General features: G+C 38.1%; 1 protein-coding gene across 1 annotated transcript in view; it reads left to right on the top strand.

Moving 5' to 3' along the window:
- Nucleotides 1–15084, top strand: part of sntg2 (syntrophin, gamma 2) — a 77203-nt gene that overhangs the window by 45360 nt on the left and 16759 nt on the right. Inside the window, exons 10-14 of the mRNA XM_053335883.1 lie at nt 3500–3629; nt 5637–5675; nt 7409–7525; nt 12460–12531; nt 12838–13047. Coding sequence (XP_053191858.1) covers nt 3500–3629; nt 5637–5675; nt 7409–7525; nt 12460–12531; nt 12838–13047 — 568 coding nt within the window. The remainder of the gene's footprint in view (nt 1–3499; nt 3630–5636; nt 5676–7408; nt 7526–12459; nt 12532–12837; nt 13048–15084) is intronic.

The raw sequence follows: 15084 nt of genomic DNA, 5'->3' as shown, positions 1-15084 counted from the left end.
ATTTTTGTCAGACACGCTGATGCAGAAAGAATTTGACTCTTGTTAAATCAGAAAAACAACATTTAAGTCAACTGGAAATCACCCCTAGAGAGCCACCGGGTCAGTACACAGGCAGCGGAACATAAGATTTTAACAAGCCTATTGCAGATACAGTAGAAATTCATGTTCACCAGAGGATTTGTTAGGAATGCTGACTTTGTAACATCTAACCTTGAGGAACTGCTGCTTGTGTGAGTGGGGGAGAACAGTTTGGTTTTGAAGCTGTCTTAGATGCTTTCTATTGTTTCCCTGTGTCTATTAGACTTCACCTCACGTACCTCAACATCTCCCCGCTTCTCATGTGCACTACCTCTTATTTGAAATTTCTCCCAGCCCTTGAAACTTTTCTCCTAATGTTGCCGATTCTCCAGTTAGGTGCTACATGAAAGCTCATCCTTATTTAGTGCTTCTTCTTGACAACTGTCGGTGAGGCTAAATGTCTCAGCAGCATGCAAATGCACTGAAATTAAATGTCAAAAAGTATCAAATTTTACAGATGAGTGTGATCTTTCTCAGATGACCTCATCAACACCCCATCAGTTGAGAAATGTAATTGCATCAGTAAAGTAGTGCACTTAACCTCAAGACACTCTAAAACATGATGCCAAGTACACAATAACTCTTATTTCATGTCAGGACTCATGACAGACCATCTGTTGCAATGGTATTCATTTATAATTATGTGTCACTAACCCATCAAGTTTATGAAAGAAGCTCTACCATGTGTAATACAAGGCTTACCATTTTACTATTACAATCTCCTTTTCAACTGTACATTACTTGTAGCATCACCTATTGTTATAAACAGTGAACATTAATCCAGATTAAAAACACGGGCATTATACCTGTAAAATTTACCCCAATATAAAAAGCATTTACTTTTGTGTACTTCAAACTGAAACATTCTAAGTTGCTAGGCAACACAATTTGTGTGATCTGACAACTACATCAAGTCATAATTAAATTATAAAAAAAGAGCAGAGGAGAATAACCTGCAAAAAAAAAGAAAAAGTTTTTGCCAAGTGTTTGAAATGCAGGAAAGCTGTCTGTGGAAAATGTACAGTCAAGCTTCTGAATGTCTCCTCAAAGAGTGTTTGAGGCACACATATACTCAGATATGTTCAAATGAAGACGATTTAACCTCCTCATGAACTTTCACTATGTGTTAAACACATTTTTATTTAATTGATTATTCATTCATTTTTTGTTGTTGAAAGTGTTTTTTGTTTTTAGGCAATTTAACCCGTAGCCTTACTCTGTTTTCATGAATGGAACCGAAAGATAAATCTACATTTGTGTTATGATGTTATAAATGAAAAAAAAAAACATTATGGTGAATAAGATTTTCTCTTATTCACACACTGTTGAAATGCCTAACTTAATAATTGATTAGGTGAAATTGTGCGCTTTATCATTAAATCACCCCTAAGTGCGGTGGTTGTTTATTGTTATTATTATGACTTGTTATTGTCCATTTTAAGTATTCAGGTTACTTTAGTTAATTAAATTAACATGGGTTATCGGTCATGGGTTATCAATGAATAGTTATAAATTGTACAACCACTGTAACTAATAGACAAACAACAACAGATGTGTAGGAGAGAGGAGGGGTGTGTGTCTATGTGGGTGGGCACAGGGACAGAATGGGGTGTGTGTTGTGAGTGGGGTGTTCAGGGCATAGACTGTATAAAAGAAATGGACGTAACATCCATGACGTCACCCATTGGTTTGTGGACTGCTGCTTGGAATCTGGGCAGCGCCATCTTGAAAATTCCAGGTGCATGCTGGGAAAAATAAAAACACGGATTCTACTTATATGGGCATGGGGCGGGGCCATGGGCGGAGCGGGGAGATTCAGATAGGTTGCGAGGGCTGGATCTCGAGGACATTGACAACCTTTCAATCACGACGTAGCCACGCCCTAATGCATACCCTGCCATCATCAAATATAAAATCAGGGAGGCCAAAATGTCCCAAATGAACATCATACTGCATCGAAGAAGGCTTTAAACTAGCGATTGAGACCATAAACACATTTTGAAAACATTTACTGATGTTAGAAATCAAGTGAGAAGTTGAATTCTCCATTGACTTGTATAGAGACGGAAGTCCTTTTGACACCAAAACGGTCGCCCCTTGGTGGCCTTTTGCTAGAATGCAGTTCTAAGTTACTTCCATTCCATTTCATTTTCCATTTCAGAGGACCAGCACCCCCGCACCCCCCGCCTCCCGTCTGGTTCAGGAGTGTGGGGGTTCAAGGTGACGGACTCACGTCTCGTCAGACAAGAACAGGATGCAGATACGGGGAACCGTTTCTGCTGGGCAAAATGGCACGAGGGCGCCCACTCGTGGTCAAAACTCAACTCGTGGCAAATGAACAAGGCTAGGATGTAGCTTAGCTTTTATCTTATCTTGCCTCACCAACACCTTAGTGGTGTGGGATGTGAATATGTGTACGTGTGTGTGTGTGTGTGTGTGTGTGTGTGGTTAGTAAGAGGGAGAAAGAAAGTGGCAAGCTTAGCAAGCTGTTGTTTCTCTCGCTCAAGATGTTCTTAACCCACAAGCAAGCTAACTTGCTAACACAGGTAGAGACGTGATTGTAAAGGAAATACAGTTACTGGTCTGCCCACAGATATTCGCAAACCACGGTGGGGCCTGTGACACCTTTATCCGGGCTTTCCACACGGCAGGGCCACTTATTCCTCTGCAAAGCACAGTACACAAACCCTGGCAGGCTAGCACAAACTGTTCAGCATATCACTATGACAACAAACTCCTGCTTAGCGGAGCAACGAACGTCTCTCCAGCAGAATGAACGATGAACGGCATTGTTTAGTGTGCGCAGCTGACTTTTATCGGATCAGGTGACATCAGCGGCTGGAAGTGACGACAGATGCCTCACAGCCAATCAGGGAAGAGAATTCCGGGATTTTGAATTCAGCCTGACTCTACGTCAGACCAGTGGGCTGGGGTAAGGGGCACTGCTCGCCCCCTGTCTTCGAAGAGGGGGGGCACATGTCACTCAAATCAGGCCTTGATCTCCCCTGCTAATCCGCAGCTTGTCTTTCAGCAGACAAAGGGAAAGCCATGTGTATTGGTTCACTATGGCCTTAAGGCCCCACATCCCCACAGTAAAGTCCAGACCCAACAATACTGATGGCTGTGCAAAATAATACGTGGGAACCATACGAGACCCAAATTGCAGTTGATGATCAAACAAACTAATGTCTTGACTGTACACTTTGTGAAAACAATGTCTTTGAATGGTATATTTTTAGTAGCAGAAATGCGGTAGCTACCTGCACAGGTAAATTTTACCTGTTAGCGGTTATAGGTATAGAGGGAGTCCTTTGTGGTTCTAGTCTTAAGTAACTTGACAAGCACACATATCGCTTTGTGTGATATGCTTTCAAATCTTCTTCAGGACTTCTGTCTAATTTTGACCTCTATGTTCCTCCAGGTCCAACTGTTTTGAAGTCTTTGCCTTGGATGGAGCCAGCACCAATATTCTTCAATTTTGCACTGCAGCAGAAAGCACAGACTGGCTCCAAGCAATATCTACAAATATCAATGACTTGACACTGGAGAATGTAAGTCCATGTCTAAATATTAGAGGCTCATCCCCATGAGTGTTCATTTAAAATGAATGTGAAGAGAGAAACTGTAATTTTTGCATATATGGGATAATTTAAAAATGTGAGAAAATCCAGTAACTTAAAAGGGCATAATTTAAGTAGTATTACATAACTAGGTCACTGCCTAGCTCAACATCAGCATTTTTGCGTATGATTCCTTACATGATTGTTTACAATTGTTATTTTAAGTAATCTAAAGGGGCAGATTTAAAATGTATCAATCAATAAAAAATGTAGCCCATTTTTTCCCCCTTTTACCAACTTGTGATTTATTTGATAGCACCAATTTAATAGGAAACACAATTAAACATGTTTTAAAGATGTTTTGCCCACAGTGGTTGCAAGTATTTTTCATCAAATTTTTTTCGGGGCTACACAGACTACAGTGTAGCATGGTTTTAATAGGCCCTTCCTGACAAGCACTCATTGAGTAGCTCAGTGGCACCTCTCCTCCTCTGCTGACAAAAAGAGGCTCTCTCATACCTAATTAATGACTGCTAAGTAGTCATTCGACATGTGCACTTCTCTCTCTCTCATTTCCTCCTATTTCACTTTGATTATCACACTGATGATGTGATGCATTTTTGGTAAGGATGCAGACACACCCATGCTCGTCGATTGCACAGCTGCCTTTTTTAAAAAGTGTGATTAATTCATGCTTGCATCACGTAATTACGGACGTGGAGTGTGATTGCTAAATGGCCAATCAGGATGTAATTGTGTGCCTGCTTTAAGAGAGCGGAACTTTTGTTTTAATGACCTACAATCTTTAAATAGACTCTGTGACACCCTAGGGGTCCCTCATGTGGGTTTCATCTGGATGACTGTCATCTGACATGATGAATGATTATGTGATGCTACTTGGGTTGTTTGATGTTCTTTTGAAAAGGCATAAGCAAAAAGAATAGTACTGGTCGTTAGCGCATAATAATAAGACAAGGAATTCAGGTGATTCAATGTTTCTATTTGTAACTAAATTGTAATAAGTTAGGAGGAACCGCCATTCTGATATGCTGATACACTCAGTATCAAAATGTTTTACAATGGTACGTACACTTTTTTTCTAGCTGAGCAATTATTCGTTCCAGAGAAAGTTGTACAAGTTGTTTAACAGCTTTGTAACAGCTTATGCTTTCTTCTCTTTGGTGGGTGTATCATACCTCTGTTTTACTTTCAAGACATACATTAGAAGTGGTTTTAAAAAAGTAGTAGTTTCACAGACTTTTACAGGTTTCTAACTAAAAGTTTAACAGTTTTGGAACATCCTGCTGCCTGAATATATTTTAAAACAATGGATCACTGATTTCAGACAGTGGCAGATGAAAGCAGACTTCTAAATTCTAGCCAGCAATCATTGATTTTGCCAGCTGACATTACAACTGCTACTGACAGATTTGATCAGCTGTAGCTACCTAATTGAGATACATAGCTAATTAAAGGTAGATTCTTGAGAAAGATTGTTGATATTTGAACTAAAGTCTCAAAGAAATACACCCGTCCTTTCATGCTTCTTCATAAACTCTGCCCCCAAATTCATGGAAGCGCATTGCCAAGGGGACGACCAAAAGAGAAATATGGCAGAATTCAGAGCTACGTGTCAACTGTAGAGTCACTTCAGTTCCTCTCACACATTATTATGAGTGAATAAATGTTTGATTTCATGTGAGTCCATCCACACTTTCTGCCTCTCTGCGGCCTCCACACTTCTCACTCGACCTGCGTTAAGGTTCAAAAAATTTGACAGAACATTAAACATTCTTCTATCTGTATCTGTTATGCTTCTTAGACTTACCTGCAGACTTGGTCCAGGAGCAGCAATGTTTTACATTTGGTGTGATGTTGTGTGTGTTATTACTATCTCAACAATCTCATTCACAGTCGTTTTATGCATCAGTGTATGTTTTGTAATGATTTTTGTAATTGAGTATTTGACTGATTGTTTTCTTTTTATTTCTCTCATAGATAAAGATAGTCAATAAGTACTGCTCTTCGGATGATCAGGTATGGCAACTCTGACCTAACTCAACATACCAGTATATTTTACCAATATATTTTTTTGAAAGTAGATTTGTGTGGCAGTTATGCAATTCCACTCTGACAAAGAGGAACAAGACAAAAATCTCCTGCAGTATTGTCACACTTTATTAATGCTCAGCGCATGGTACACAGAACAAGGTTAGTTTCTGGTGTGCACATAGATAAAAAATGTTCACACCCTCATACATTGGAACTCTTCCCTCTTGTCAAGGCTGCTTCTTCAAGTAAACACCCTTATCTGGTTTTGTTCAAATCTAAGGTACTGTGGCAATCTTGCCACCCTCTGATACACCATTTTAACTTTTCTAAACAGTGAGCAAATTCTCTGCTCACATTTCCAAAGACCAAGATATCTTTTGTCACTCCATTAACTTCAATTCTGATTGATCCAATGATCCAAGTGGAAATTAACATGATTACACATGCAGTAACTGTATTCAGATGTGCAATATACATATTCACAATTTATTATACATGTAGTATGTGTAATTTTCCTTACAAGTTGCATAATTGCTACGAACACAATAGTCTGATATCACTGCAGATAGTTATAGAGAAGTACCCTAGATTCTCACTATATCATTTAAAATTAGTGGTGTAATGTCTCACTATGGCATGGATCGAAATTTGACATTTAATATGATACAGATATTCATGGTGTCCAGACAATGAATACTGATGCTATTTGGTGATCCACTGTCTTTTTATCTAGCGGTATCATCATGCCAAAATGTATTTTGTCCAATAGCCTACTTTGGTTTATGATCAGATACCAGAACATTCCAAACAGCCTCAACTGTACTTTGTATTTAGTGTATTTAGTGTAAATGTTAGCATGCTAACATTCTAAACTAATATGGTGGACATGATCAACATTATACCTGAGAAACATAAACATGGTAGTGTTGTCATTGTGAGCATGTTAGCATGCTGATGTTAGTATATTAGCTCAAAACACAGCTGTGCTGAAGTACAGCCTTACAGGGCAACTAGCATGGCTGTACACTCTTGATAACATTTTCCCCATCAGGAACTATGATGGACATATGCTGGTTTAGAAGTAGTTTTCAAATAGCTTACCAGGGAGATGTCTTAACAAGCTAGCTTCCAACTCCTCTGTAGGAAATGGTAAATAGGTGTACAGAATTGCGTCATCAGCATACAACTGCAGCTGCTGTAGCAGCCCTGGGCTATATGGTTATAACAAAATAAATAGTTATTCATGCCAATGAAACACTTCTTTGGCATTCTTCATTGAGACAACCATAGTTGTGTCATGCTTTTAATCAGTTTGAGTAAAACCTCATTCATACTCTAGGTGAGATGGTATTTTCAGAAAGAAATCAAGACAAGCATGCAGCCATTGATATATTGTTAATCACAAGATGTAGGAGTGAATGTAGCAGATGAAGCAGTATAGTACATACAGCATAGATATGCTGCTTAGAGGAAAGTAGAGAAACTTCCCAAGTCAATCTAGGGTAGATCAAAGCTAAATTGTTGCATTGCAGCTGAGACTGCAGCACCACTACAGTGGGGTATCTTTTAAGTGTATCTTTTGGAAACTGCTTCACTGCAGCTCTTGTTTAATGCATTTTCTCTGACAGTGCACTTTTTTAAGTACAGATTTCTATTGTGTATTATTCTCACAATTTTAAATGGTAAAATAGTGTAAATCTCATCCTCTTCATCTGCAGATTGTTCACATGGGCTGGGCAAGTGAAAGCACTGAGGGCAACGCTGCTGGTCGAACTTCAGCATTCAAGTTTCTGGCACTGAGAGGACCATATTTTTATATCTTCAGAAGTCCCCCGGTAATTAATATTTGATCATTTTCTTTTTACATTTGTCCTGTATGATTTGGGGTCAGTGAAACAGAGTGAGTTTAGTGTTGTGGCACAAGTCTGAGTGAGATCTTTATCTTTGAAACAAACAATATGAAATGATTTTGTCCAAAATCTGATGGCTGTCACACCCAAAAAACAGGTGCATGATGATTACCCTGGATTCTGCTCAGCATAAGAATTTGTTCAACGGCTTTTTGAATGTGTTTTTGCTCACTGATCTGCAATTGTGCCACACTGTGCTGCATGGTTTGTGTTTTTGAAAGGAGTTGGCAGCATCTCTAAAATACTGTATGCTTCAGTTATAATTGAATAAGCGAATACAAGCATGCAGTAGCTGGTGATGTATTTGTATCTGTTGTATTTATGTCTAACTGTTAGGTGTTAGTGAAACAAGAGATGTACTAAAGATACATTTTTTTTTTACAGTTAGGATGTGCTCAAGCCAGATTTGACTTTCACCATGTCTGAGGTTAAAGTATGAAATCAAGGATGAATCTTCTGCAATGTTGGGCCTCAAAGCTGCAATAATTATTTCAGCTAGCACTAAATTTGGGGATTTTACTGTCATCTGGTTGAAGGTGTAACAATCAGCAAATTAGCTGCTTCAGTTAGCTGCTTCAAGGTTTGATTAGACTGAAAATCTGATATAGATTTACCTTACATTGTAACTGTAGCTATAATCAAACACATGCATTCTTCCCTTGTTGAAATTAAAAATGGTATTCCCCACCATGACAATACTGATACAATACAGCAGGTGAAAGATGCAGCTTATTGGCATCATCAAAGCATGCATCCTTACAGTAATTAATGCCCTCAAGGATATTATCGTCTTCATAAAATGGATATAACACATGTAGAATACATTTCATTTGTTCTTTTAATGAGCTAAATTAACTTGTGCCAGTACTTATATTTTTGGATTATAGCTTCTGATGCCTTGTTTCTGTGCCAGGTGTGGAAAAGCCTGCAGGTTTAGCACAATAACATCTCAACTGACACTGAAATTCTTTTAAGGTTTAGTTTTGTCAGGAGACTTCTGAGAAACAGTATGTTACCTACAATATATTTATTCTATAATAAACATTGATCCAACAGATGAAATGTGTATTGAAAATTAGAATTTATTGCATATTTTTTAAAGGTTTCCAATCTACATCTGAGATAAATCAGAACACTAGCAATTTGATGGTATGTAATACAGTTCCAGTTTCAGCTCAATATGTTCCTGCCTGACTACAAGGAGTAGTAAACAAAGGATGTACTGTAGCCTTTTGTTCTGTTTGTCTGTGATATGACATAAGCTCTATTTTCCCATTAGTATAAAAAAACACTACAGACCAAAATGGGCCTCTTTTATCTTCTCTGTTTTGCAAGTGTTTTTGCAGGTCAGTCACATTCACTCTGTGGACACACTGATTTGCAGTGCCAGGGTGGGGTGTGCACATAATGACTTGTTCAGTCTGCCTTTTAGGGAAGGCCTGCCTTCTCTACTGTTGGAGGTTGGGATGTCAGTTTCGGTTAATTTTGCTTTTAATTCACCCATTAACCGGTAACTACCTGGTTAATTTATAAGAAAAGTTACGTTGTAGCTTTTGTTTGTGAGAGCTGTCCAGCAGTCAGAGCTTGTTTATCTACCCTGGCCAGCTTGACTTTTAGTTCATCCTCCTTCATTGTTAATGGATACCTAGTTGATGTCCCTAGTTGGAAGACTTATGTCACCAACCCTCTCTTCTCATTTAGACTTTATAAACTTTAATATTTGGAGGACTTCACTATCTGAATGGTTTAATGTGCCTTCCTGTTCATAATCTTCTTTGCCCTCCCTACCTGTCAAATCAGGGAATTACACAATGATGATGAAAATGATAGGTATACTGTATATTTTTCAGACTCACTATGTCACCATGATTCAGGCTTTAAGAGCCACCCCCTAAGTAGACTCTTAGCCCAGGCAGAATAAATTGATAGCGTAAGATGGAGCTCACAGCGTCTCTCCACATTAATGTTAACAATTTGCACACACTAGGGCTCCATGATCGGCTGTTTTTTGTGGTTTTTTTGGTTGTTTTCTGCCACCCATTCCCATTGACATCAGCCTCTTTAGAGAAGATAAAATTGCTTCATCAAGCCAGGATAATGCCCTTAACGTAGGTGAGCATCAGTTGTGTGTCTGCTGGAAACTAGTGCATTGCATCCTGAGTTCTGTCTCCTGCAGTCTGCTAGAGTCTCTAGTAGTGGGTCATAGATGAGCTCCTCTTGTGTAGCGTATTTTACGGTTGTCTGAATGACAATTCCCACATCACTGCTGTGTGTAAGATTACAGATGGTCACTCCAGTAGTTTGTTGTCTTGGCAAGGACAAGAGTCTGGTCTTGTTTAAGAACAGACTCTCAAACTGGGTTTGTGGAGGCAGTGGGCTGTCTTTCATTCTAGTAGGGGCATGACTACAGCACAGAGAGAACTGTTACTGTTGGAGATTTGTCAGTACAGTAACTGCATTTTCCCTCAGTTAACAACGTTCTGTTAATAAGTTCTCAAACCCGTATTCAAAAGATAAAGTAACATGCATATTCACAAAGGATGTAATCTGCTTTTATAAATACTGTCTTTTCTAAACCATCATCAACCTTCCACAAAGGTCTAACATAAGGGGAACTGCCTTAATTAACCAAATATGGTTAGAGAAAGATCCCTAAATGCTGCAGGAAATATCAGTGGTGTCTCCTTTAGGGTTAAATGAAAAATACCTTTTTGTGCCTTTAGCTGTGGTTTAGCAAAAAAAGATAAAAAAAAAAAAACTTCAGCCTGGCAGTAGATAAGGGAGGCAGTAAACTTTACCTGAATACAGAACAATTGCAGACATAAAAAGTATTCCTTACCTGATATAGACCAGTCACTTGGGACCAACAAATCAGTTTGACGAAGTGTTAGTGACAGAAGTCATCGGCCATACTATTAACAGATAGCATTAAACATAATGGATTTATTGCAGAGTGACTGGAGTCACGATTCAACAAACTGAAGGCATTATGCAGCTGGTGGGTTGTGAAATGCCAGACCTTTCCTCCGGCTTTTGTTGAAATATGGCAGAAGCCAATATCCCTTAGGTAGAGAAGACTTGTGTATTCACCAGAATTGATGCATGTGGCTTAATGACACACACCTCGGTAAACAAAAATGACTGAGTTGCCTCTTGTTGGTCTCAGTTAAGAAGTTAGTGTGTGTGTGCTTGCTGCTTATGCTGTAAGCTTCTATCACAGGTTTATCTTTTATTTGAACCTTCTGAGACTTTAAGGTAGAGCAAGGTTTATCATGTTCAGATTTTTACTATTTAAATGTTACTGTAAAGTTTCTACTAGAGCCACAAAGATTAGTCAATTAATCAATTAACTATTTTGATGATTAAGTGATCATTTTTTGTCTTTTTTATATCAAATTTCTCTGATTCCAGCTTCATAACTGTGAACTTTTTCTTGCTTCTTTAGTCTTCTATGATAGTAAACTGAAAATCTTTGGGTTGTGGACTGTTGTTTGAGACAAAACAAGACATTTCAAGTTGTATTGTTGACTTTGGAAAATGGGGATGAACTTTTTTTTAATGACATTTCATAGAACAAATTACTAATCAAGAAAATTATTGACAGGTTAATCAAGTACAAAAGAAAAATGTACTTCCAGGTTTTGTTACTATAAAGACTGGCCATGTTTACATGCATACAGAAACAGTGAATATGGGTCATACAGTTAGAGCAATTGCTTGTTTCATTTACATGTGCAGCTCTAAGATGTGTTTTATTGGTATTTCCAAAAATGTGAAACGTGTTCCTGAGGTTTACCATCTATGTTCTACAATGAGTTTCTACTACAGCACTCACACTTGAAGTTAAACCTTCAGTATTTCAGCAAAGATGAACGATGATTTCATCAACAGCGGTTGTTAGCACAGAAAAGAACTATAGCTTCCTCTAAAGTGTGTACTTGTACATGTATGTAATTGTAACTTGGCTTCTTTCATATCCATCGTTTCCATTGTGTCTGCCATTGTCATCTTCTAATGACATTGTTCTGCTTTTTTAGCTGTAATCTCATTCCCTCCTCTGTCCTGCTGTTTTTACAGCCATGATGTCTGAACTATCTGCAGTCACTCAGCTCGCCCACGGACTCACGTCATAAGCCCCAGCAGTATCAATTCAATACTAAAAATGAACAATAGCTCTGTATATCTATTCTATCTCCCAGTTAGACGTGACAGTGAGCCAGCATGCACAATTCAGGCATCATTCATTTTATTATTTAAACCTGTGCTTTTCCTGTTGTGAGATGTCCAGATGTCTCTTGAACTTTATGGTCAAGCTGGTGATCTTTTATCTATGATGGTCTATGATTGTAGCAGTGCTTGTTAAAGGCAGCTAAAAAAAAAAGAGCCTTTAAATTAACAACGTTATTACACAGTTTCACCATCCCTGACAAAAGAAACTTGACTAGGATTATGCTCCAGGGCTGGCTTCTTAGTAATTAACATTAGAGCATATTTAAAAGTGATTTATGATTGAGGGTTTCTCACTTCTGAAACAAAACCTGGAAGAAGTCTCTCTAAAGTAAAACGAAAATTAATGTGTCTGTCCTTGAGCTATTATCCTGTACATGCCCTGTTTGTTGTGTTACTCTGAGACTGTACACCATGTATAGGCTACTTGTTACACTACTGGGATGTAACAAAATGGTTAATCCATTTTGTTCAGGCACTGGCAGTTATCCAGGTATTCACTAAACTTCCTGTGTAACATTCATTTGCATTCAGTATTTGGATAAGGATGTGCTGCTAACAAGTGCAAAAAAAAGAGCTTGTTTTGATGCTCGCTGCTTGCTCTTCGTCTCACCTTGATGTTTATTTCTCAGATCAGTGCCGCTGACTGGGGACAAGCTGAAACAACATATAACCTCTATGAGGTTCTTTTCAAGGTTCACAAGGTATGTTAAGAGCAGGGTGCCGTGATGTGCATGAGGGCTGTTAGAATTTTTATCACTGCAGTTTTCAACTCAATATAGATGGCTGCCTTTTGTAGCAGATAGAGCCGTGTTGCTGTGAGCCTACTAAACAAGGCTTTCTTGGCCTGAGGTGATAATCCTCATCCACAAACCAAATGGGATAGACTTTCATATAAATGGAGAATTAAGAAATGTACTCTATATTTCACTCACTAAGTGAAGCACTAAAAATGAAGAGACAGCAAAACCTATTTCCCAAGATGTAATACTTAAAATGTTGTGTTACAGCTGTGGATGGCCGAGGACTGCTGGCTCCAGGCAAGGCTCTACTTAGGGCTGGAGCATTCACCTGAGCAGCAGGACAATGACTCTCTGTGCTTCAGTATTCTGGTCGGCCACGGCCAGAGCCATACCTTCAGGGTAGAGCTGGCCACTGACCTGGCTATCTGGGAGAAGTCCTTCCAAAGAGCTGTTTTCTTGGAAGTGCAGCGAATACGAGTGAGTATTTTCACATGTGATATGTTACTGAAGTACATTTTCTGGGTTCCACTCTGATTAAGTGGCTCTATAAAGCAGAATAACATTTCACAACACCTTTTCCCGACCTTAAAGACGCCAAATGTGGCATTTGATGTCGGTTGCAATGGAGACCATAATCCCCATCTCCCTATCTAAAGCTGCATTGTGTGCCTTTGTTTTTTAGAGCCTGATAGTAGATTAATCAGCATCAACAGCTCGAGATAATAGCTAATGTGCATTCTCTGCTGAATGCAAAGGCTGACAAAGGCTCAACAAAGAAAAAACAAAAAGCAGAGCAGTATAAGGTTATTATAAGTTCTTGTATTGAATTGCAATAAGATGTACTGTAAGTGTTCTTATTATTGTGTCCAATCCTGCACACATCGATTTAGTTGATATAAAACGTTTCATCCAAGTGATCCCCCAATACCTGCTGTACAAGGGTCCATATAAAAAAATACACATGCAGTAGTCACAACACAAATCAATACTACTTACACACAACTCACAGTTAAATAATGACAATAAAATGCAACACCCAACAGCTACACTCATTTCAACATTTACCTATCTGATGATAATGACATGATATCCATATGATACTTACAGCGTAACATTTGATACAACATTAAATAAAGCATAAGAAATCACACACAAACGCACCAAAAATAATTTGTACTATAATAAAAAGAAAAACTATCCTAATAATAATGACTAAAAGGAAAAAGTGGTTTAACAATATCTGAAGTCTCTCGGAATCTGTCAAGGGATTGAATTACTCTTGCTCAGTATAAGGTGATATATGAATTTGTTCTATAGATACTTAAAGGCCTGTTTTTGTACAAAATGTATAGGGTCTTTATTGTTGTTGTTTTTGATAAACACAAGTAATTGCTGCAGTAATTACACCAGTAAACCATGAGAGACCTCCAGTGAAAGATGATGTGATCTGCTCTGTTTATTACTACTTTAAATTTCTTTAAATTGCCCACAAATGAACTCCACCATACTGCTGAGTAGAATGTAACAAGGGTAAAAGACAAGGACTTAGTCACTCATTTTATTGTATCTTGTGTCATATATTTTTAATAATACAATGAAATGTGTTTTTATAATTTGTTATATTATTTGTACACTTTGGCCTACATTAAATAACCATAAAATAAGGAGACAGTGACATAAATGATACATATTATCCGTTTTGTTTTAGTTTGTGTTTAGTCAGGATTTCTAATGAATAATACTGTCACACTCTAGTGTCAAATGTTATTTTACATGTTGCTTTAATCAATACTGTTCTTCCTACCAATTTAATGCTTCAACAGTGAGAAGTGTTTTGTGTTGACACAGTATGGGTTTTTTGCTGCTTTAAATTTTGCTTATTAAGGAATTAATTGCATTTAAAATTGGAAGTTGGGCAACACTGTTTTCCATAAATGTTATTGTTACTTTAAATGCTTTTAGCTTGAATAACTTAAAGAATTAGTCCTCACCTCAATGAGCCATTAAATTGCCTCTTAAGCAAATACAGTACGTTAAAAGAGTAAGGGCGATCAACTCTTGTGGAGAGTGCATTGTTAAGCATTTCTCAGTAGCTTCTGTCTCATGTCTTTCAAGAGAGTCCGCTTCCAAACCCGACACACAAATACATAATTGGAAAACTCATCAAAGGATAAATTCAGGCTTTATTTTCCTAGTTTCTGCCATCCTTATGTCAGATTTTGTTAAAAAATGTCATTACTTACTTCATTATGCTTCCATTTACTGCCCAACACACACTTACAGGGCCAGTTGAATCATAACAACACAACAAGCAACAAGATATCACTCCAATACTACTCTGACTGAATACTAGATGTTCTTTAAATACAGCAGGGAAATACTTCCTTGTGATAGATACAAGTAAAATATTGCTCCATTATGACTCACCAGGCATTATAAATGTAGGAGGTACATTACAACAAGTGTAAACATTTTAAGGAATCCACATAAGTCGACAGCCTGAGGTTTTCAGTA

This window comes from Scomber japonicus, chromosome 16, assembly GCF_027409825.1.
Source record: "Scomber japonicus isolate fScoJap1 chromosome 16, fScoJap1.pri, whole genome shotgun sequence".
NCBI lineage: Eukaryota > Metazoa > Chordata > Actinopteri > Scombriformes > Scombridae > Scomber > Scomber japonicus.
The sequence above is the reverse complement of the archived record's forward strand: the minus strand, read 5'-3'. Positions and strand labels throughout refer to the sequence as shown.